The sequence below is a fragment of the Colobus angolensis genome, unplaced genomic scaffold, assembly GCF_000951035.1.
Source record: "Colobus angolensis palliatus isolate OR3802 unplaced genomic scaffold, Cang.pa_1.0 Scaffold439, whole genome shotgun sequence".
NCBI lineage: Eukaryota > Metazoa > Chordata > Mammalia > Primates > Cercopithecidae > Colobus > Colobus angolensis.
In genome coordinates this window covers 1,009,283-1,033,385 of record NW_012117810.1, presented here as the reverse complement: position 1 = coordinate 1,033,385, position 24,103 = coordinate 1,009,283, and the positions used below count along the sequence as shown (strand labels likewise).

The 24,103-nt window shown below is 38.5% G+C and overlaps 2 protein-coding genes across 3 annotated transcripts in view; one reads left to right on the top strand and one right to left on the bottom strand.

The window, feature by feature from the left end:
* The window catches only part of LOC105522648 (olfactory receptor 10J3), a 6,584-nt gene extending 4,262 nt beyond the window's left edge, over positions 1-2,322 (top strand). Inside the window, 5 exon segments of the mRNA XM_011957218.1 lie at positions 1,324-1,793; positions 1,796-1,837; positions 1,840-2,058; positions 2,061-2,170; positions 2,173-2,322. Of these exon segments, the coding sequence (XP_011812608.1) occupies positions 1,324-1,793; positions 1,796-1,837; positions 1,840-2,058; positions 2,061-2,170; positions 2,173-2,322 (991 nt within the window).
* Positions 2,323-7,768: 5,446 nt separating this feature from the next.
* Positions 7,769-13,055, bottom strand: FCER1A (Fc fragment of IgE, high affinity I, receptor for; alpha polypeptide). 2 transcript variants are annotated; one of them, XM_011957181.1, is made up of 5 exons: positions 12,972-13,055; positions 12,813-12,833; positions 11,488-11,742; positions 9,748-10,005; positions 7,769-8,235 (listed from the first exon to the last, which is right to left on the bottom strand). In XM_011957181.1, the coding sequence occupies exons 1-5, from the start codon at positions 13,033-13,035 to the stop codon at positions 8,051-8,053; spliced, it is 783 nt and encodes a 260-aa protein (XP_011812571.1). In that variant the 5' UTR covers positions 13,036-13,055; the 3' UTR covers positions 7,769-8,050. The 2 variants fall into 2 exon arrangements, with proteins under 2 accessions (XP_011812571.1, XP_011812572.1); XM_011957182.1 differs by having other exon boundaries at positions 11,488-11,643; positions 12,972-13,049.
* Positions 13,056-24,103: the final 11,048 nt, after the last annotated feature.

Genomic DNA, 24,103 nt, shown 5'->3' with positions numbered 1-24,103 from the left:
TCACCGTGTTAGCCAGGATGGTCTCGATCTCCTGACCTCGGCCTCCCAAAGTGCTGGGATTACAGGCTTGAGCCACCGCGCCCGGCCTCTTTCTTTCTTTAAACAGCTTTATTGAAGTACAATGGATATATAATATACTACATATATTTAAAGTGTACAATTTAATGAGTTTGGCCATATACATACACCTGTGAAATCATCATCATAATTAAGGTAACAAACATATTTATCACCTTTAAACACTTCTTTGTGTCCCTTTGCTTTTTGTTTTGTTTTGTGGTAAGGCACTTAACATGAGATATACCATCTTAAAAAATTTTAAGTGCATATTACAATATTGTTTAAGAATTATACTGTACAGCAGCTCTCTAGAACTAATTATCTTGCATAATTGAAACTTTACATTAATTGAGCAACAACTCCCCACTTCCCCTTTCTTGTTCCCCAGTAATCACCATTCTATTCCCTGCTTCTATGACTTTGACTATTTTAAATACCTCATCTAAGTGGAATCATGCAATATTTTTCCTCCTGTGACTGGCTTATACCATTTAGCATAATGTCCTCCAGTTGTTGCAAAGGGCAGGATTTTCTTTTTTTAAAAAGGCTTAACAACATTACATTCTATGTATATACCACATTGTCTTTATTCATTCATCTGTCGGTGGACAGCTGGGTTGTTTCCACAATTTGGCTACTGTGAATGGTGCTGTAATGAACATGGGAATGCAAATATCTCTTCTAGATTTTGATTTTAATTCAGGTGTAGAAAATATGTTCAGTGTCACTAACCATCAGGGAAATGCAAATCATAACCACAACGCTATATCACCTCATAACAGTTAGGGTGGCTAGTATTTTTTTTTAAATCTATAATCAGAAGATAACAAGTGTTGGAGAGGATGTTGAGAAAATATGCACTGTGGGTGGGAATGTGAAATGATGTAGCCACCGTGGAAAAGAGTATGGATGTTCCTCTGACCTCCATATAATTCAGCAAGCACACCTCTGGATCGTATACCTCTGGGTATAAAAAAAAAAAAAAAAAAAAAAGAACCAGGGAGTTGTTTCTACGGATCTCTTTCAGTTTGTTACCACCTCTGATCACTATCTCTGCTCTCAATCCCAGAGTCCTAGGGTACCCTTCTATGCTTCCAAAGAAGGGGGTGAGGCAGGTGATTATTCTGAGCAAGTAGACAACAGGTCTAGGGCATTGCTCAGAGGATGGACATGCTTTTCACAGAAAGCCTTGGTCCAGCTTACTCTGTTTCATGATTAACTCATCACATCTTCCTTTCCTCTGCTCAATTCTTTCAAACCTAGACCTACCTTGGTGCCAAAGCCAAATTCCACTTTTGTGACTGAGTTCCTCTTTGAAGGTTTCTCCAGCTTCAGGTGGCAGCACAGACTTGTCTTTTTTGTTGTTTTTCTAACTTTGTACCTGCTGACTCTCTCTGGCAATATGATTATCATGACCATTGTTCGCCTGGACCATCATCTCCATACCCCCATGTATTTCTTCCTGAGCATGCTATCCATCTCTGAGACCTGCTACACTGTGGCTATCACTCCCCATATGCTTTCTGGTCTCTTGAATCCTCACCATCCCGTTGCCACCCCCAGCTGTGCCACTCAGCTCTTCTTCTATCTCACCTTTGGCATCAACAACTGCTTCCTGCTCACAGTCATGGGATATGACCGCTATGTGGCCATCTGCAACCCCCTAAGGTATTCAGTCATCATGAGTAAAAGCGCCTGTATCCACCTGGCCTCTGTGTCACTGGGGATTGGCCTTGCATGGCCATTGTCCAAGTAACATCTGTGTTTGGCCTGCCATTCTGATATGCCTTGTCATCTCCCACTTCTTCTGTGATGTGAGACCCCTGCTGAAGCTGGCCTGCACAGACACCACTGTCAATGAAATCATCAACTTTATTGTCAGTGTCTGTGTCTTTGTCCCACCTATGGGCCTGGTCTTTATCTCCTATGTCCTCATGATCTCCACCATTCTTACGATTGCCTCAGCTGAAGGTCGGAAGAAGGCCTTTGCCACCTGCGCCTCCACCTCACAGTGGTCATCATCCACTATGGCTGTGCCTCCTTCATCTACCTGAAGCCTAAGTCCCAGAGTTCCCTGGGACAGGACAGACTCATCGCAGTGACCTACACTGTCATCACTCCCCTACTGAACACTATTGTGTACAGCCTGAGCAACAAGGAGGTCAAAGATGCTCTGCGCAGAGCCATGGGGCAAAAGACCCTGTCTCCTTAACGAAGAGAGGTTGTGAAGCCTTTTTCTTTGAGTTTATAAGTATGTGTTAATTTTTAATGCTCTCTCAATAATGCCCTTTTGTATGGGATCAAGAAGACTAGACTAAATTGAACTGAGTACTAAAACTAGAGGCTTTTGTTTGAGCTTGTTGTGATCGTCTATGCCCTGCTCCAGAACATTTACAAAATAGCTTAGCATATGGTTATGAATGTAGGGAAAAAAACACACACCTGGATTATGCACTCACATACACATGTACACAGCTACACACACCCTGAGAATATTTTGAGTTATACAACTCCATTAAAACATAAAGTCTGGCAAGGCGCGGTGGCTCACGCCTGTCATCCCAGCACTTTGGGAGGCTGAGGTGGGCGGATCATGAGGTCAGGAGTTCGAGATCAGCTTGACCAACATAGTGAAACCCCGTCCCTACTAAAAATATAAAAATTAGCTGGGCGTGGTGGTGCACGCCTGTAATCCCAGCTACTCAGGAGGCTGAGGCAGAAGAATCACGTGAACCTGGGAGGTGGAGGTTGCAGTGAGCCGAGATTGCACCACTGCACTCCAGACTGGGTGACAGAGCTAGACTCGGAAACAAAACAAAACAAAACAAAAAAACATAAAGTCCAGCAGGGTTCTAAAAAGCTAATGAGCAAAATGTTTGGAAACCACCTCAGAAAGATTTTCCAGTTGACTGTTAAGGGTGTCAGACTAATTTGTGCCACATTTTAAGCAAATAAGTTAGAAGATAATACACACACATATGAATTTCTGTGGACATTACAGGCTTTCTTGTAAAAGAAAAAAAAAGCTAGAGGCAGACCTTCCAAGTTGATGTAACTACTCTAACTGACCTAGGAGTAAAGAGTACAGATGTGGGAAAGCAAAAAAGCATCAGCTACAGAGAACACAGACATGAACTGTCCACATTCCTGAGATGCCCAGATCGGAAAACTCAGATTCAAAAGAAGAACATGCTGAAGAGGTTAAGACTTTTCATACATTCAGCACAAGAGTAAAAAGGATGGAGGTTGAAAGGATCAGCAAAAGTATAGTTCCTCTTGCCAGGTTGACATAAAACTCTCTGAAATAGTTTTATAAACATAAGCACTTTAACTACAATTTCTGAAAAGAATTATTAACGAACAGAAATCTGATGCATGACTTAAAAATTTTCCAGTGAGCTCCTAAGCCTGCAGGAGTAAATTTTCAGAAGTTTCTTCTTCTGTACTCCCAACTTTAAACCTGAGTTATAAACAGCATTTTATGCCTGAGCATCACAGGAGGTGAAAATATATGTACTGGTGCAAGGAAGGATATTCCGTCTCTCATCTTTCCATTGCACTCTGGCCTTCTATACTGAGGAACAAGCATACCCTGAGTTTCAAATACAGTCCTACAGTATCCAGAATCCATCCAGTTCAATGGGGTGATCCTGTAGAGGCAAGACATCACTTCTGATAGTGTGGTAAAGTCTGCTGGATGCTGAAAATGGGACAATTCATTGGAAATAAGTTATTTAAGTCAAGTTTACTTGTCTTGCTTTGCCAAAAATTGTCATGTGAAGTCTGACTGGTGATAAAAGATATCTTTGTTTTAGTGTCCAGATTTCTAGAAATGATAATAGTTCGTTGCTGTGAGGTTGGTCAAGAGACAATTTTTAAATCTTTGCTTAGTATTTCTGCTGAGTCTGATTAGAAGCCATTGGGTAAAGATCTGCTGGCCAATGTCACACTGTCTGCTTTCTGAAGTTGTATTTGGTGAATGCTGTGGCACATCACCTGGATTGCACTCCTTCAGGACCCACACAAGCATTCCTCCAGCTGCTGGGAGTGCCTTGGTCTAATGGCTCTCAGCTGAGTTCCTCTTCAAGCATTGTCCTTGTTAAGCAGCTGCTTGTTTCAAGGTCATGCTCCCTTTCCAGGGATATACTACCTCCAGTGGTTTGTCTGTTTAGGGTATTGCTTCGCCTTAAGATAAGTAGGAAGGGCTCTCTCAGCTCCAGAGGTTTTTCTTGACTACATCATATTTCAACTTTTTTGTTTTTGCCCAATATTGCTTTCTTCACTTCTTCACAAGTGTACATGCTGAGAGCCAATAAGCGTGCTGTGTTCAAATCTCTGTCTCAGTGTCCGTTTTCCGGGGACCTCAACCTGCAACATTTTAGGATCTCTTTTCTAAAACAGCCATTAACATAAGTGTAGAATTCAAACTTTCAGCCCTGATATATTCTAGCAAATGCAGATCAGTGGCTCTTGTATTTTAATTTAAAATAATTTTATTCTATTTATTGAAATATATTTACTGTGATTCAATTTGGTTGGCAGCAGTACAGTATTATCTTCTTGGAAACTGGTTAAAAAATTAAAATCTGAACTTTTCTGAGAATCCACAGGAAGTCATTCTTTCTCTCCAAAAAATTATCTGTGAGCAGTCTCCATTTCATTTCAGCCCGATGCTAGTACCTTGCAGAGAACTTGCTGACCATTGTCAATGATATTTGAAAACTGGAAATAACAGGAAAGACTGAAAGTGGACTTACGCCATTTAATTTTCAAAAAGGGGAAGAGTGTCATTGTCATAAGTGAAATATATAAGTGAATTGTTGTGGCGAGCACATTGATAGAATAAAAGGTTTGTGGTGGGAATGTTGTAGCGATTGATGAAGTTCCAGATGGAGACTTGGCCTTGCTTGGTAAGTAGCTGTCCAGAGCTGGGCAGATCAGCTATGGCAGGAAGACAGCCTGACTCTGAGATTATCTAGAGTCCTAGGCTGGCAGGTGCCTCTGCCATCCTCGGCATAAAACTTCCATCTCCAGGTTGTCACCATTTCCCATTTAATGAGAAGAGGGAAAGATCACAGTCCTTCTTCAGGTACTCAACTCCCCAATATACTGACAAGATGTACCATTTGTCTGAGTCTCCACTCTGAAGGTGGTCACAGGAGTTTGTCTTCCATTGGCTACCAGTGGGAAGCTACTGACTTGCTTTTCAGAAAATCAGCCCCTAACTATTGTGAATTCATGATGATTTTTTGTCTGCCAATTTGGAACAGCAATTCATGGGGTAGCAAATTTTGCCCTATGAACTGGGCTTGACCAATTTGGTAAGAGAAAGGAAGTGATAAAGGGGGTGACAAGGGTGAATCTAGAGTGAATTATTTGTATTCCAATCATCTTTATAACACATGTACTCCGTCTCTGGCATAGTAAAAAGTGTTTCATGGGTAAAGACATCTTTATAAGTGCCATATTTTAGGGGTCCACAAAATACTCAAGCCCTGACCCTATGTTCTACATTCCCTCTGGAGCAAGAGATGTATGACTATCGAGAAGAAAATGGGTAGAAATAAATGAGTAGAAACCCAGACAGATCTGGCACAAATGTGGAATTTAGATACTGTACACGGAAGAGCACAGTGAAAGAAAAGACCAATGTGTGGAGGACGAAGGAAAATTTTACACTGGAGCTTCTTGGGGAATGCATTCTGAGCCTTAGTGCCTGGATAATTACTACATATGAACTTGAAGTAATAAATTACAAAATATCTGAGCTCCAAGGGACCTTAGGGACCACCTCTACCAGACTCCTAGTTTTAACAAAGAAAAAATAGAATCTCAGAGGCTGGCAAGTAACTTGGCCCAATCACAGCTAGTTAGCAGCTTGAATATCCAGACCTGTGTTCTATCCATAGTCCCCTTAATCTTGCAGTGAGGGTAAAGGGGAGATAAAAGTGAAATGTGATACTCAAGAACCTAGAAAATCTCTCAGAAAATGTATCTCAAGGTGATCAAGCCCAGACTTTCTTATCCATATCAAATCTCTCAGTTTTGAACTCTGCATCACTGGCCTCAATCCCTTGTCTGAAATAAAGGGGTAAATTGCTATTTAGCCTGATGCCTGAAATGCTGATGTGCTATGTAGAGCACTGGGGAGAAAGGTGTGGTTAATGAATGTGGTGGAAAGCCTGGTCCCAAGGCTAAAACATAAGATAGACCTTGGGGAGGTGGCAGAGGAAACATCCTGAAGCAACACCAGGGAGTCTCCCAGGGAAACTTTGCCTGGCCTGTTGCTGCAGGAGAAATCTCTTCTCAATTGGCCAGACTTATTTACTACATGAAGCTAAGTGACAAGGGTGTTCACTGGGAATCTGGCCTTTCCTTGCCTCTTTTAAATGACTTTTTTTTTTTAAGTGGAGGAGAGTGTGAAGAAAGGTAATACCAGATCCTTACCCAAAGTTTAAAAAAAAAGAAAAAAAATGTTTCAGTAATTTCCCTGTTCTTTCTGGCCCAAAAACATCCCTTGGAAAAAATGGGACTTGTAGGTCTCATGGATATTTAAAAGTTTTCTCCCCAGCCACACTTCCTCATACTATTATTTGTTCTAAGGCACGGACAAGCTACAGGCACTCTGATCTTTCACTGATTTCCATGAATCCACAGCCAGCACCAGCAATATGTTGCCCACCTTCCCTACTGCTTTCTCTAAGCCCTGAGTATAAATATTTCTATGGTCAGGGTCATGGGGGTAGGGGGTAGTGGTGGCAAAGACTGGGTCTCATGTAGGTGCTAAAAGTTCCTAAATTTGTATAAATTTTTGCAATTTACAAATAACTTTCAAATACAGCCTCTTATCTGATTCTCAGAAGAACTCTAAGAGTTAGACAGGATGATTATTATCTTTCTTTTTTCACAAATGAAATACTAAAGTCCATGGAGGTATAAGATTTTCCCAGATCACAAATCTAGAAAGTAGAAGAGTCAGGATTTGAATTGATGTCTTTTTCTGTATGGTTTAGTCTCTTTCTAATGGATAGCTTTATAATAAGCAGAAACTTGGCCAGGTGCAGTGGCTCACACCTGTAATCCCACACTTTGTGAGGCTGAGGTAGGAGGATCGCTTGAGGCCAAGAGTTTGAGACCAGCCTGGGCAAAATAGCAAGAATCCATCTCTACAAAAAATTTAAAAAATAAATCACAGGTAAAAACTTAATCCCATTTACTCCATGACAGAAGAATGAGCCTCCAAAGAATGTGATGAAGACATAAAATGAAAGGGAAAATAAACCAAAACTATCTAGTTCTTTTGCCCAAGATCTTATTCAGTCCTGGACTATTTTCAGAGCTGAGGGTTTTGATTATTATTATTTGCTGGAATTTCTCCAAAATGCTTGGTTCAGGTGCTGTATAAAGACACAATATATAAGTTCAAGATATAAATTTGGGAGGGGCAAAACAATCACAGAGGAATCCTGGACTGTACTTCATCCTGAGAGTCCTATGTCTTGAGACTGTCCCTGATTCTACCAAGAACTGAAAGTTTATATATAGTAAACTGATGAAGAAGCATAAAATGATCCACCTCACTGGCATCCTCCTATGTCTTTTCATTCCTAGATCACACTTAGTCAAGAGAGGATATTTCCAATCTAGAACTGCATGGTTCTTGCCTTTAGAAGAAAACAAACTAGGAAGCCTTGAATACTTAGAAGCATTCTGTTACATGGTTTTATATTTATTTTATTGAAATTGAACTTCTCTTTTACAAATGCTAATAAATTGAATCTATTCATTCTTTCATTTATTCAACCAATGTTAATTGAGCACTTACTATTACATGCCACTTAACCAGTTTCACTCAGTTTAATGAAATATCTCTATAAATCCTTGAGCACAGACGTTTCTATGTATATTGCAAGCTGTGTTTGACAACTGAGTAGTAATTGCTGATGCTGGAAAAAAAATTAATGTTGCAAATATTTCTTCAGTAATTATATCAGTTGCTTTTGGGGTTTGGCTTAGGATGTGGGTTCAGAAGTTTGAAGCCCTTCCTGGTTCTCTTAATCTTCAAGAGAAATGTGACCTGCTGCTGAGTCGAGATAAATAATCCTGTGTCCACAGCAAACAGAATCGCCACCAACAATGGGATAAGAAATTGTAGCCAGTACTTGTCATGCTGAGCTGTAGTGGAAAACAGATGCAATGAGAAACATAGTTCATATTGGGAACTGAAGAATAAGGTTCAGAGGTTCATCCTCCCTAAGAGAAAGACCAAGCTTTGTCCTTCATTTTTAGCATGATGTGGCATCCAGAAGCATAGAGAAAACACTCAGATTAGTGCTAGGTTGAGTTGCTCTGTTGGTGCTCCCTGGAGCTACAGGGAGCCCTGAGCATTTCCTTATAACTCCAGTAGCCAGTGTGCCCAGTGGAGAAGATTATAGGAAAGATAAACCCCTTCTTGGAAATGACAAGATCAGAATTCACATATAATTAAGGGGTGGAAAGGAGACAAAGTGAGGGCAGGAGTCATCAATGCCTATTATTCAATTATCAGTCATCATTTCTTACATGCCTGTTAGGCAAAATGAAGAAATTGCACTAGTTAAATTGCCTTCCAATTCTATTATTTTGCGGTTCTGTTAGTCTGTTTATAAACTGTGCTGACTTTTGTGATTATTCTCAAATTATAGAGCCTCAGAATACATCCAGAATCCAATACATCCAGAAATCATTTAAAGATCACCTAGACAAGTGATTCTCAGTATTGGCTACACATTACCATTATGTGAAAGACCTTTGAAAAATACAGATACCCAGGTTGCACTCCAAGCCAGTTAAATCAGAATCTCAAGAAATGAGACATGAGCATCAATATATTTTTTTAAGTCATCAAATGATTCTAATGGAGTCTAGACCAAATCTTCTGTTTTACAGATGAAGATACTGGAAGCCTAGAGACAAGTACATAGCACTTAGGTCTCAATTTAGTTAACATAGAACTGTTAGGGTTTAATTCTGTATTTTGACCTCATGCTTTTTTAGACATTAGTATGTACAGTGTAAAGGAAAAGTCTAATTTTCTCCTTCAAAAGTGGATACTTCACAGACTCCCTCTCTTATACAGAGTTTGGAGAGAGCAGTTTATCTTGCAGGCCATAGAGGCATTCCACCTGCCTACCCTCTCCATATCAAGTCCATTCCCTTCTCCCTCAATACACAGGCACACAATTTACTGACTTGCTGGTTTCCTTTCCCAGCCCTCCTAAGCTGAAATGGGCTCCTCAACCTCTTTACATCTTTTTTTTCATTCAACTTCGAAACTTTTTTTCAATTTGGTAAATATAAGTGTTCTCCCCAGGAGCAACAGATGACTTTGAGATCAAAATAGTAATCACAATCTGTTATGCTTGGGTAGTGCTTAACAGTTTACAAAGTCATTTCACAAACATCACCACATTAATCTTCATAAAAATTTCACAGTGTGAGCAGGTATTACTATCACCATTTAACAAGTCAAGACTTTGAAACAGAGATTGAGATATATACTATCACCCAGCTCTCCTCATTGCAAGTCTAGTAGGCTTTCCAGTGTATCACAGGTGCCCCCCTTCTACAAACTGCAACCACTCAGGCTCAGATGTCCTCTCTTCCTTCCCCTGCTATGGATGCTTTTCCTTTCCTTTACCAACTCACCTTTTATTACAGTAATGTTGAGGGGCTCAGACTCATAGTCCAGCTGCCACAGTTTGCCCGTACAGTAGTAGGTGCCACTGTCTTCAACTGCGGCATTTGTAATAGAGATGTTGTGGTTCTCATACCAGTACTTGAGAGCTTCACCATCCTTATAATAGATCACCTTGTACACATCCCAGTTCCTCCAACCATGGCACCTGAGGAAGAGGGGCTGACCCTCCATCACCACCTCAGCAGAGGCCTGAAGGAGCAGCCAGTCTGAAGAGCATTCATTATGTTATTTATTTAACAATAAATGAAGAGAGAGAGAATGAATAGATAAAAGACAACCATGCATAGAACATGTGTCAGAAGCTATGAACTGTCATTAACCTACGTTTTGGCTCATAAAGTGGATTTTTAAAGGGCACAAAATAATGCTTAGAGCCTGTCTTCTGTACTGATAGATTCTTTCTCCTCCTGAAAAGTCAGTCTGGGGCCACAAAGCCTCTCGGACCTCCCTGCTGAGTCCATACATGGAACACTTGAAATCCAGAATTGCTTTCAGATATTCTGTTGCTAGTTCTAGTTAGTTAGGGGAAAATAAACAGTCTTTCTTAGGAATTTTAGCTTGGGAGAGTATCTATTTTGTCCTCTCTTACCTTACAGAAACTTCCCAGTTCTAGTGTTAATTATAGTTTCACAAAAACTTCTTCAAAACATGTACAATTTAAATTAATTACTTGTGTAATTCTTTGTTTAATGTCCTCTTCCCATATAGCTCTATGCTCCAAGAAGTCAGGGGTCCTATCTGGTTCTACATTCTATTCTGAATGCCCAACATAATACTTAGGAGTTGGTAGCAATACTTAGGAGTTGGTAGGTACTCAACAAATATTTGTCACTAATGAGTCAGTGAAAGACAATAATCACTGTCTATGGTTAATGCTTTTGTAAAAATTAAAAGGCATTGATTAAAGGAGAATTTTGGAAAGAAATATCGCTAGCATAATAAGCATATTTAATTTAGGACCAATCCTTAAAGACTTCTCTAGAACCTACTCAAGGCTCTAGAGAATAATAGCTATTCTACATTGCTTTAGTTTGTGTTTGGAATTTACATATGGAGGTTGAAACTTTTTTTTTTTCACTCAAGAGAAAAATATAGAGTATAAAAGAGACCTATTGGTCACTATTCAAAATTATTAGTTTGTTTATTCAATATTTGCTGATTAAGCCACATGTGCCTAAGCATGCTATGCTAATTGTTGGTAGTAGGAGAGTGATAAAGATGAAACAAGCATGAAATATGTGTTCTTAAGTAACAATAGAGGACATGAGTAAACGTACCCAAATATGTTTCATAATGAAGAGTACAACCTAATATTCAGGTCATGGCATACGGATTATGCAGAGCAAAATTTTAAGTCAAATCTTTTGATCCTATTCCAGACACACAGCTCTTTGAAATGTTCACATATATGTCATACTGTTTGACCACATAATATGTACCTGAATCTAGGCATAAAAAATAGAGGAAAATAGGGTGGCGGAATAATAGCGAGAGATGACTAGAATATTGAAAGAAGGCGTATGAGTAATCAAAAGGAAAGGGGGTAGAAGAGAGATGCAGAGGTCTTAAATGAGAGACCTTGAATCCCACTCTGGTGTCCTAACTCTTGGAATAACCTGTTTTTTTCCGTGTTCAGATGGGCCATCACTCACATGAGAGATCTGTATTTCCATATCCCTGGAACTTACCACTGAAGACTTCCAGGTGCACAGGTTCACTGTCATCAAATTGTTGGTGCTGACATTTGTATTCTCCACTGTCCTCAAAGTCGGCATTCACAATATTCAAACTTGAATTTGCCACTTCTGAAAGACTACCATTGTGGAACCATTTCATGGAACTGACTTCAAAGAAATTGCTCCCATTACATGTAAGAGTCACATTCTCTCCTTTAAATATTCTATTCCATGGGGGATTCAAGGAGACCGTAGGTTTCTGAGGGACTTCAAGAAGATTAAAAATATGAAAAGAGATGTAGAGAGAAAAAAAGTCATTGAAAACTGTCCAGGCTTAAAAGTACAAACGTAGCAATATTCTGACAATCTGTGGTCAACAAGTACTTGTACTGTTGGTGATAATACTTTGTTTTAATTTCTAGGGGAAGGGAAAATAGTATTGTGAAAGAGAAAATAGTATTGTGGCCCCAGGGAATGCCCAACACAGGGAGAAAGGCAGGACACATATGCAGGAGATTTAAAAACAAAGAAACCAATTCACTATGTGATTTGGGCTGACTCACTCTACTTCTGTTCATTTCAATTCAGTATCTGTAAATGAGGACTGCAATCTCTTTTGAGGTAGAAACACTATCTGCCATGTTCAACCATTGCCACATTAAATGTTTATTATGTGAATGAATGAGTGAATTCTGGATGGATAAAGTTATTGGACTAGATGAAATATAAAGTTTCTCCAAGTTCTGAATATTTATGACGATTTAATTGTAAGTATACACAGAGTGAAAAACATATGTCAGTTCCAGAAAGTAGTGAGAGGCACTAAGAAAGTCAGTCTTGAATGGCTTCCTGGAACAAGAGAATGTAGTGCAAATTTGAACAGAGACCAAAGAAGTAGATAAATGGTGATAACAAAAGGGTGATATAGTCAGAAGAGAACTGGACTTAGATCCAAGGAACTTATGTTGGAATCCAGTTCCTTAGCCAGGTAACCACCAGAAAATCACTAAGTTTCAGCATATTCAATTATAAAATGGCAATAATAATATTGCAATTATGGAGTGAGATTATGTCAAAGTGTCTAGGAGAGAGAATGAGACATGTATATGTTCAACAGACATGGTTATTGACTAAAACAGAGGAGAGAATGACTTGAGAGAATGCAATGAATCAGGGAAAAGAAGAAAGACAAGGTAAGGTGGAGAGGGAAAGTAGGCTGGCCAAGGAACACATTCATACTCATCAGAAAGCCGAAGTGATGGGATGAAGAAAATAGTGAGAGGAAAGCAATGCCCAGACATGTTGAAACACCAAGGGAACAAGAACAGAGGACTCACCTGCTAACATGCCATCTGGAGCTGCAAAAGTTCAGAGACGATATGTTAGTGTCCAGCAGTCTTCTTTATTGCCAGAGGACTAGAATCTGGATGTGGGGATGAGATCTACATACATGGAATTTTAAGGACCCCGGGAGGGGTAATCGAATCTCTACTTACCAAAGAACAGTAAGGCTACACATAGTAGAGTAGCGGATTCCATGGCAGGAGCCATCTTCTTCATGGGCTCCTGGTGCTGATTGTGCTGGAGAGATCTAGGACTTCAAATATAGGCTTAAAACCAAAAAGCAGAAGGAAATGTTTTCTGTATCATATCTGGTTAACCCATCATCTGTGCCTGGTTTTGCTTCTTTCTTTAGAGATAATATTCAGGATGGTGTCAAACTGGGCAATTTTAATATTTACCCCCTTACTCCACTCCCTATCCCACCTCCACACATACACCTGGAATCTGGTGAGAGAAAGGCATGGGTATAGCACAATCACAAGGCTTTTTAAATCTGTCAGTCAGTATACAACTATTTAGTTTACAACTTAGAAAAGTGGGTTGCAAGGGAGGGCAGAATAAAACAGCAGCAACTAATTGAACTGAATACCAAACATATGCCAGGTGTTATCCTAAATAAATTTGATATTTCATTTATTTTTCATAATAATCCTACAAAGTATGTACCATCACTATGTGTATTTTATAAATAGGAAAACTGAATCTTAGTGAGGTTAAGTAACTTTTCTTGGGGTGCCAGCTATTAAATGTTCAAACACATAAAATCTACCCCTAAGTCAAACTCTTAGTCATATGATGTACTATTATTCGGGAGCATGGCTAGCAACTGCTGAATTATTTTGGGATTCACCAGAGTTACCAACACTTTTCTTGTTTAATTTCCTGCTGATCAGTTAGTCCACAAATCCACAAATTTTCCTCTGATTCACTGATGATCCACTATCTGACCAGCCAAATTGGAAACATTTTCAGAGACTCCTTTTTTCTCTACTGTGCCCTAATCTGGCTCAGAACACAGGAAGGCAGACGTTAAACCATTACTTACAGGGATCTAGGCCATACAATTTATCTTATTTTACTTCCTAGCTTTTGTTTACTTTTAATATTATAATTTTCCAACACCATCATCCTTTCTCCTTTAAATACACAGCAGGGCCTTTCTGCAGGATTCCTTTACTAATTCTTCTATTTTTTGGCTCTAGGTCAAGGCTGAACCTTCTTCCAGGATCTGGTATTAATGATGATACTGGAGATGAAAACTCTATTATAATGTCCTATAGTGGTTTGTCATTTGCAAAGATTGCTTTTACATGAGTGTTATATTTTATCTTTACCAAAACTCTGAAGAAGACAGGGACAACATGCTTATATCCACTTCACATCTGAAGCACTTGAGGAACCATTCCTTGGTATTTGAGGAACCAACTACCTTGCTTTTCCTCACAGACTGCTGATTTAAGTCTATTGAATGAAACCAGTCATTCCACATGAGGATCTAACCAAAACCTTTAGCTTTCTGTGGAATTAGAAAATACAGGGCTAAAAAGGTTAATAAATAGGAATTTAAGTTTCAGATAAGAAAGATTAGGTACTGAGCCCAGGATATGCTATGTTTTAGTGACAGACCTTAAAGGGAACAGCAAGTTACTATGAAAAGTACAAGTTATTTGTGTTTAAAGTTCTGAATTCAAATGTTCCTAATCTTTATGTGATTGAAGGTTACCTGTAAAATAGGGACAATAAAGGTATCCAGGTCATGGTTATAATATGGGAGTTAATAAGATAAAAAAGAAATAAAATGCATCGTACAGCATCTGGCACGTAAAAGATGGTCAATAAACACATTTCTGCCTTCTTTATTACCATTATTTATTAAAGACTTGTAGGAGAAGTATTAATTTTGACTGGATTAAAGTTATTGTCATAGTATAACTAAAACTACATAGTACGTTTTATTTGATAAACAGCATCTTATGCTAGTTTAATATATCTACACAATCTCAATCCTCTCCATGGTCACGAAGAAGAGAGCATAATCAGGAAAGAACAGAATGCAGAAAGTTGTTGGATAGGATTGGAGAAGAGAAGGAGGAGGAAATAGGGAAGATGTAGTTTTTGAGGTGCTGTCAGTGGGCAATATTTGAAGCCCTAAGCCCTGGAAGAGATGGGGAAAGATTCTACTTTACCACTTTGTTGAGACTTTGTCCAGGGGATATTTTGGTTTCCTTTTTCCTAGGACAGTGAACCTATAATCAAATTGTCCCTCAGAGATAGTCATTTTACCATGATTCAAATAGTCTATTTAAAGGCTTCCTCTGAGGTTGTTGTCAAAATAGCTCCTATTTAGATGGGAGATGGAGCAGGGCTCATCAGGAGGTACTATTCCTAGTTTGGAGAGTATAAGCTTTGGAGTTAGAGAGGCCACTTTCATTTTTAAAGCTTTCTGAAGCTTTGGCTTTATCATTCTAAAACTTTTGCTTAAGTGACCAGTATTGAAATAAAGGAAGTGCTTTGGTAGCAGTAACAGCAAAAATGTAGCAGTCCAAGAAAAGCAGCTCATTAAAGCCTAAAAAGCAAACCAAACTACCCATCTTCCCAGCACACCCCCCACCCCAAGAAAGCGTCAGAAAGAAAAAGCCATACCCTAATTTCCATAGCATATAACTACGGATACCCAAAAGAACAGAACAAGAACTCAAAAGGAACACATTAACACTAAGATTAAACAAGAGCTCTACTCCTCCCTGGAAGAACGGGCTGATACATAGTTGAATTCCACAGGTTTTTTATCTTATATATTTAAAAAATGTCCTTCAAGTTTCATATCCGTTATGTGGGTGGAGTGTGCTGTTGATATCTCATAACTAGCCTGTCCACATCAGGAACATGTGTTTGCTGAAATCAGTAGGGTGTGTTTAAATTTCACTTCTTGCTTCTGATTCTAGGTACAGGCATGCTTAATACATAAAGAGCATCACTATCCCCAAATGTGGACCTGTTATTTGATGTTGGAAACCTTAATCTATATTTCACTTCGCAGCAGTGGAAAAATGAAACACATGGATGTGCATGAGCTACAGGGCCTGAGGATTGTGAGGTGCCCCTGCATCTGAATCCAGTGTGAGAGGCTTTGGGCAGGAACTTTTGTGTTTCGGGACATGGCTGGCAGAAGGAGGATCAAGGCTCAGCCTATATAGTATGTTGGCCTTTGTGCCCTTCTCCAAAATTGGGAAGCAGTAAAACCAAATCAATCTGCTGACTCCTTTCTCATTCTCAAAGTTCTCTAAAACTAGGTGAGGTTCATACGAAATTGAATATGAAATGATGAAAGTGCAGAATGCCTGTCTGCTCATGATGTTTATGTGCCTAATAAATGTTGATCGCTCCCTGAGGATCAAATACGAGGCTAACTATGCAACATGTCTTATCTATTTTCCTTCTCCTACCAACTCTATGTAGTTAAGAATAAGGAAATCAAAGCATGAAGAAGTTAAGTACCTTGTCCCAGGGCACACAGTTGCTATGTAAAGGAATTAGAATTTGAACTTGGCAATATGGCTTAAGAACCCATGCTCATGACCAGATAGATGATAGATAGATAGATAGATAGACAGATAGATAAAGATATCTTTATTCATTGAGTCTTCACTTTGTGATTAAGTGCACATGGATTAATAGTCCTCATGCAGAAATTCCTTGGATTCCCAGGTTCCATAACCCACAAATAAGAAATCACTGATCTAAACCAACTTTCTGTTCTATAAGTTCCCTTTCTTGATTCAGGCCATGACGTCTCAACTCACAGCCACACAATGTTGGTACTGTTGGCATGTTAGCTATGTATATTTCATAGACATGCCTAAAAAGAAGAAAGGAGAGAGGGATTCCTTCCTTTTTCCTCTATGTTATTAGGGCCAGGAGGATATCAGCTGCATTTACTTTCTTTTGCCGCCCTGAACAGGAGTTTCTGCTCAAGAGAGAGCATCGATAGCAGATGCTGACTGCCTGTTAGATTTTCACAAGAAAGTCAGTGGCTTTAATACTTTTTTACTTCTTTTCTTGACCTAAATGGGTCTAAAAGTAATAAATCCAAAGGAAATAAATGGAAAATCTCAGGACTATTAAAAAAGAGAGTGAAAAAGGAGCTTCTAGTTTCCTTTAAACAACTAGCTCTCATGTGAACTCATTACCATGGGGAAGGCACCAAGCCATTCGTAAGAGATCTGCCTCCATGACCGAAACACTTCCAACTAGGCCCCACCTCCAACACTGGGGACCACATTTCAACATGAGATTTGGAAGGGACAGAACATCCAAGGTATATCACTGAGCATAATGTACACTCTTTTATAGTGCATAGGTGTGGGCATCTAGATATCAAGTTGCTTGTCTTCAAGATATGTAATCAGCCACTCACACTTTGCTGATGAAGCATCTTTGTGGTGTTTGTACTTAAGGGTACAATCTGAACCATAAGGTGGGCTCAAACAAATGGATCATGACCTCTGCCTTATAAATAGTATATTCCAGCCAAGAAGCCCAAAGGGCTTCAAACTTACCTTCATGTCTTCCAACGGATACAGATGTTAAGTGAGCTGATATTTTCTTCAGAATGGGGAGAACAATATTATAAGCCCTCTGAGGAAGATCCTTAAGGAAAGTTGTAGTATAAAAAAGTTTTCCTTTTATAAAACAAACATTTTTTTGAGACTGGGTTTTACTATGCTGCCCAAGGTGATCTCTGACTGCCAGGCTCAAGTGATCCTCCCACCTCAACCTCCCAAGAAGCTGGAATTACAGGGATGTGCCACCATACCCAGTTAAAAAAGTTTAAAAAAAACCATAATATTATACTAAATTTTTAAAAATTAAAAGAATAAAAATAAAAATTTACCCATAGATAATTTAAAGAAATTAAGTGCAAGATTAATTAAGAGGCCAGGCTAGGAATAAGCTCTCAAGTTTGAGTCAGTAAAATGGAAATAGTAATAGTACTTACCTTAAGGGTGGTTGTCAGCACAAAATGAGTTAATGTGGTGAAGTGGTTAGAACAGAGCATATATCAGTCTTCATGAATATTATAAATATTTTGCAAGAAGCCTTTAGTTAAACTTGAGAGCAGCAGAGAGAGAGAGCCTTTCCCATCCTCCTGGTCTGTCCTTAGGATGAAGAACCCGGAAGGCCACTGGTGGGTCCAGAAGGCAAAACCCTGTTCTCACAGGATGCAGCCAGGATCACACAGCAGCAGTCATGTCAATGAGACAGACATCATCACACACATACCCATACCCACACCTCCAACGCACGCATGGCTGCAGAAGTGGAGTTAGGAAGTTTGAAGATCATTTCCAGGTGTGGACTAGACAGAGAAATCCCCATTGTGCAGAGTCAGCCCTCAAGCCAACTGTAGCGCAGGCCAGGTTTATTTTATGCTTCCTTACAGAATTACACAGTTACAAAATGGAAACAGAAATCTCTTAAAGGAATCCTTTTAGGCTGTTAGCAGATAAAGATGAGAGCTCTTAGCCCAGACCAGGACATCTGCATTTTAATAGGCAACTTTTGAAGACCTAATTTTTCAGGACCCTGGCTAAACAGTTCTGTGACCCGTGTGTTTCTAGTGGGTGAGAGAGGGTATGAGTGAGCGTGGAAACAATGGGAGGGGCAGGAGGCATTCTGAACCTTTCTAATCATACTCTGTGTTACCACCTACAAAAGGCCTTTAGGAAATGTGAGTTTATACGTGAGAATGTGTGTATGTGTATTGAGGGTTGCTTGTTTCAATGATGGGTATACAGGAGACATTTGTAGCATCAGCAGGCAAACAAATGCCCTGCAATACTGAAGGCAGACTTGCATACTAAATAATTGGCATGATTCTGCACATCTTTTCAATGTGCAGCCAGGTATTTTATAATTATCTGAGCCTTAAACACAACTGTAAAAAATAAACACAAAATCATCTTTGGCACTTCTCACATGTACTGTATTTTACAGAAAAGAAACTACTAAGTATATTGAAGAAAGATTATTCTTGGCTTTTACTGGAAAAACATCCTTGAATGTTTTGCTGTTTCAGGAAATTGGATCACCTGTAGCTACACTGTTCATGATATTTGGGTCACCAATACCTCATTCTCCCATCAGTCTGTTTTCGTAGCACTCATATTCATCAAGGACATATTTTCTTATTATAAAGTTATTTCACTTTATTTCTTCTTTATTTTAAAACTGGGAATTTTACTGATTTAAAAAATATGTGTGTATGTAGGTAGCAGAGATAGATCCAGTTTGAGGCCCTGAAACTTATACAATTTAAGAGGCCCTCCTTAAAAAATCCAGTAGAACTTTTTGAATACAATATTAGATATTAGAATTACTATTTAGGACAAGATAATTAATCACAAAAGATTACAAAACATACCAGTTGACAAATGACATAAACATTATAAAACTCATAAAAAGTAAATAGATATTCCACTATCCTCTTCTTTTTCAAAATATTGTTGTTACATGCTATTTGATCTCCCTTCATCAGACAGATATCGTAATATCGTTTTTATAGAGAAACTAGAACTATAATTTATTCTTTTCTCCAGCATCATTGGTCACCATTTATTTTCTTTTTTTGATTGTTGGGAGTGCATAGAGTATGCAGTTTCACAGCAATATTCTCACTGTTTGTAGTATGGTTACAGGTTTATGCCTTACAAACACAGGAATAAATGCATGCTATCAAATGTGATCTGATAGGATTGAAAACTACTGCTAAATTCTGAAGAAGAAAAAAGGGCCAGAGAAACATGGAATAGGGGCCCTAATAGGCAGTTTCCAGTGATATTCATCACAGTTTTTCCTTTGTCTCTTCCAAAACAGGAAACATTTGCAGATTATCATAGAGGTTCAAGACAACAAACGGATATTGAGTATCTGTGATTAGAATATTAGACTGAGAAATAGATGCAGTGACATAAAATTTGGGACATTTTGGTGGCCATTCCCATAGAGCAGTGTTTATTATAATTAGGAATTTATAAGTTTTTTAATAGAAAATTTGTACATTTTTCACTGATGATAAATAAATGAATATAAATACGGATCATTCAGATGACCATTTCATAACCAAAAATTGCATCTTTATTTCAACATCTACATTTCCATTTTTTTTGTTTGCAATTTACAACTGCATCTAGTGACTGACACGTTAAGTCATGCTGCACCTATGAATGAGGGTTTTATGTTGTTCAAATAGAGACAGGTGGACAAAAGAAGGAACTGACACAAGGCCCACCCTAGAATAGGCTGCCAAACACAAAACAGCCCTCTTTATCACAGGTCATAGCACAGTCACGTTGCAGAAAGATACATGAAGAAAATCTTTTCTGCATGACCCAAGAGGCACCAGTTAATTAGAAGTCTGTAGTGGAGAACGTAAAGTAAAAAATTTTTTATATTCTCAATTCCTAAATTGAATTTGTACCAATCAACTATATATTTCAATAATCTCATGATGCCAATTTATCTTTAAAAGAAAAAGATAACTTCAGAATTATCAAGGGCTATCTTGATAAGAATTTTCAAGCAGTGGAAAGTTGAAAGTCCCCATAAAAAGAAAGACTTGAGAATTGTAGAAATTAAGAGAAGGACATTAGGGTTGAAGCATAGCGAGTAGAAGGTCAATGGCATAAAACGAGATTGGAGATACACATGAGTGCCAGATCGTGAGGGCCTGGCAGAACATGAAAAAGTGTTGGGATTTTATTTGAAAGCTAAGGAAGGGCCATCAGACTGTGTGAAGCAAAAGAATGCACACACACACACACACACACACAGAGTATGTATGTATATCTATATCTCTATTATCTATCTATCACCTATCTATTCCTCTGCTTAATACAGTTTGATGGCTTTTCATGTATGTCTTAGTCTATTTTCTGTGGCTATAACTGAATATCTGAGACTGAAATTTATAAAGAAAATAAATTTCTTTCTTAAAGTTCTGGAGACTGTGAAGTCCAAGGTCAAGTGGCCTAACTGGTGGGGACCTTCTTTCTTAGTAGGTGGCACAGGGCATCACATGGCAAGGGGGGGCCTGAGCATGTAAGCTCTAGACCCTCTTCCTCTTCTTTTAGAGTCACCAGTCTCACTCCCATGATAACCCATGATTCAATTAATCTATTAATTCATAAATAGGTTAATCCATTCATGAGGGTAGAATCTTTGTGAACCAATTACCTCTTACAGGTCCCCCTTCTCAATACTGCCATATTGGAAATTAAGTTTCAACACGAAGTTTGGAGGGGATAAACACTCAAACCGTAGACATGTATATGTATAGTATATGTGTGTACACACACATTCTCTCAATGTCTACCGATCTATATATAGATAGGTACATCATCCTGTAATCTACAGGTTTTTTAAGCAGATATTGGGAAATGGTTAAGAGTCAAAATATGATATATGGTCTAGAGAAGTGGTAGTATAAAGAAAAGTTGATGGGTTTGAGGTATATACTGGGGGTAGTATCAATGGGACTTATTGGCAGATTGGAGGGCGCAGAAAGTATAAAGTATGATTCCTAAATTTCTGGCTGTAATAACTGGGTAGACAGTAATTACATGGTGAAGACTGAGGAAGTACTAGATTTAAGGGAAGTACTAGAATTGGGGGAGAAATCAACCAAGTGTTCCAGTTTGGAAGTGTTTTAGTTTGAAGCATCTTTATTGTATCTAAGAGTTTGTGCTAAATAGACAGTTACCAAAAAAAGTTGGGAGACCAGTAGAAATGTCTATATTAGATATACAAAGTAGAGAAAGTAGAGAATCACTGGCATAGATTAAAGCCACTGAGTAAGATGAGGTCAGCTGAAGACAGATAAAAAGAAATTAAGCAACAGAGAAAGTCTCAGAGCAGAACTCTAGGAAATTTAAATATCTTGAAGATGGGCATCAGAAGACCCAGAACAGAGACTAGAGAAAATTGCTGGTAAGGTAAGAAAACTCTAAGGGAATTATGTCACTAAAGCTAAGAAGAGAGTACAATTCTAGAGGAAATGGTTAATTATATTGAATCTTGTTGAGAGGTGAAGTAAAATAGAGAATACAATTATCCTCTGAATCTAGCAATATGGAAGATTTTGGGACTTTAACAATGGCAATTTTAGTGGAGTAATATGTATAAAAACCAAACTGAAGTGGGCTTAGAAAAGTGAATAGGAAGTGAGGAAGTATAGGCAACATGTGCAGACAATGTTCCGAGAAGTTTTGCCACGGGATGGTGGTATAGGAAGATGTGGAGTTAAGGGAGGATTCTTGTTTTATATAAGATGCTGGATTGCATTTGTTAGCTAACAGGAATAATTCAGTAAGCAGAGAGGGAATAAGGGAAGTACAAGTTAAATAATTGAAGAAGTTAAGCCCTTGCATAATCAAGAAGAGAGAAGTGGCTTTCACTCATTCAATTTAAATCTTTCTTGAACATAACACAGGTGTTTCTGCCATAACATGTAACACACATTTATTTTTTTAATTATTTTGCATTCTGCAAAAGTACACTAAAAATAACAAGCCTTTGAGAGAAAAAAATACTGTTACAGATCATGCAAAACCTATAACCAGAGCACTAATGTAAACATTAGTATTTCTACCAAATGAACTGTGCAGTTAAAAAATACGTTAAATTTGTAATAAATAAAATTAACAATAAATCTAGGACTTGATCATTTTCAAAGGTTGGTGGAAGAAGATGACAAAGAGAAAATACACAAAGACAGGGGGAAACCAGAGAATAAACATGCTCAAGATACACTTGTGGTAAAACTAAGCCAAGAGAAAACTTTGAAGTGAATAGTTACCGTGTAGAATATTCTATTCCTTGCCATGTTCCACTGTGCTAGTAAGATTTGTGTTAGCTCTTCCTTGGTAGTCCAAAATATTTACTTGCTAGAAAAGAATCTTGTTTTAACCAACTTCAATGTTGTATTGACATTATTCCTTGGCTTGCCAATAGCATATAGGCTAATTTGCATTTCAGAAGAATGCATTATATCAGAGAAACTGCAATGTATTTCTTGATTTTTTAAGCAGTAGCCATATGCATAATAATATATGGAATACTGTATAGAATATGAAAATGCAGAAAAAGGGAGTTCCTCCAAACCACAATGACTTGATTAAAAACTTGATTTCCATAAGCAGGAATAATAATGGAGAAACTAAGATGTCTTCTAATAACAAAATAAGCACGGGTAATTGTTAATATTTTTTGAACACTGTTTGTATTCAGGCATTGGGCTTTATCCTATTTAATACTCACAGGAATCCTATGAAATAGGTACTATCAGCATCCTTGTTTTTAATGAGGTAGAGAGGTTTAGATTATACAACTAGTGAATGGCAAAGCCAGGATTTGAAGCTTAGAGGTCTGAATGGTAGGGATCTTAAACATGGGGAAGAAAGGCATTCAGCAAGGTGCTCCAGCACTTCAGCCACAACATTTGGGATTACTTAAGTATTCCCTCCAATAAGTTGAGAGTTTGTGGTCATCTTTTGACTTAAACTTTATGAGGCAAGGTACTGATAGAGAATCTGACACTGCTAGGGTTTGCAGGAAAAGGCAAAGTGATGGACCTGAGAGAGAGGGTGCTAGGAGTTAGCCTCCATTGTGTGGCACTTACTTAAGTATGCCTGAGTTAGGTGGGCATAAAGGAAAGTGACAAGAACTTAAGCCATATTGTCCCTCTCCCTCAAAGGGGACACTCTAATAACAAGAGGCTCTGGAGTGAGTGGCCTGAAATGAGACCAGAGGAAAGTAGAATTGATTGAACCATAAGTGAATAGGTCATTCTTTTTGCTGTGCAGATGCGTAGGACATAGGTTCTTCTGGAGAACCTATAAAGGTATTCCCATGAAAGCACCTACATTTGAATCACTGCAAATGAGAAAGAACAATGAATAATGCTAGAGAAATGGTGACAACTAGCAAAAAGGTTACACTACCACAATCTGACCTCCACTTATGAGGTAGTGTTCACACAGGAATAGCAGTTAAAACAAAACAGGGAGCCGACAGCTAATACAGCATGGGGAGTTGCTTTCTTCATACTCTCAAGGAAGAGGCTGATTTTGGGAAGAGGGAGAGATGTGAGTAGTGTGACCATGGCCATAACCCGTTACCTCCCAACACATAACAAGCCACTGGAGTCATAAACTTAACCTATGCTCAGTGGTAGATAGGTGGAGGATTCTGGAGACCGAAAAGAATTTTGAATAGAAGATAAAAT

What these genes read in the sequence shown, in the direction of transcription:
- FCER1A (XM_011957181.1), bottom strand. Translation starts at nt 13,035, where the DNA reads ATGAAGAAGATGGCTCCTGCCATGGAATCCGCTACTCTACTATGTGTA. An exon ending in TGTAGCCTTACTGTTCTTTG is followed by an intron (nt 12,834 to 12,971) that starts GTAAGTAGAGAT and finishes GAACTTTTGCAG; the next exon opens with CTCCAGATGGCATGTTAGCA. An exon ending in TCCAGATGGCATGTTAGCAG is followed by an intron (nt 11,743 to 12,812) that starts GTGAGTCCTCTG and finishes ATCTTCTTGAAG; the next exon opens with TCCCTCAGAAACCTACGGTC.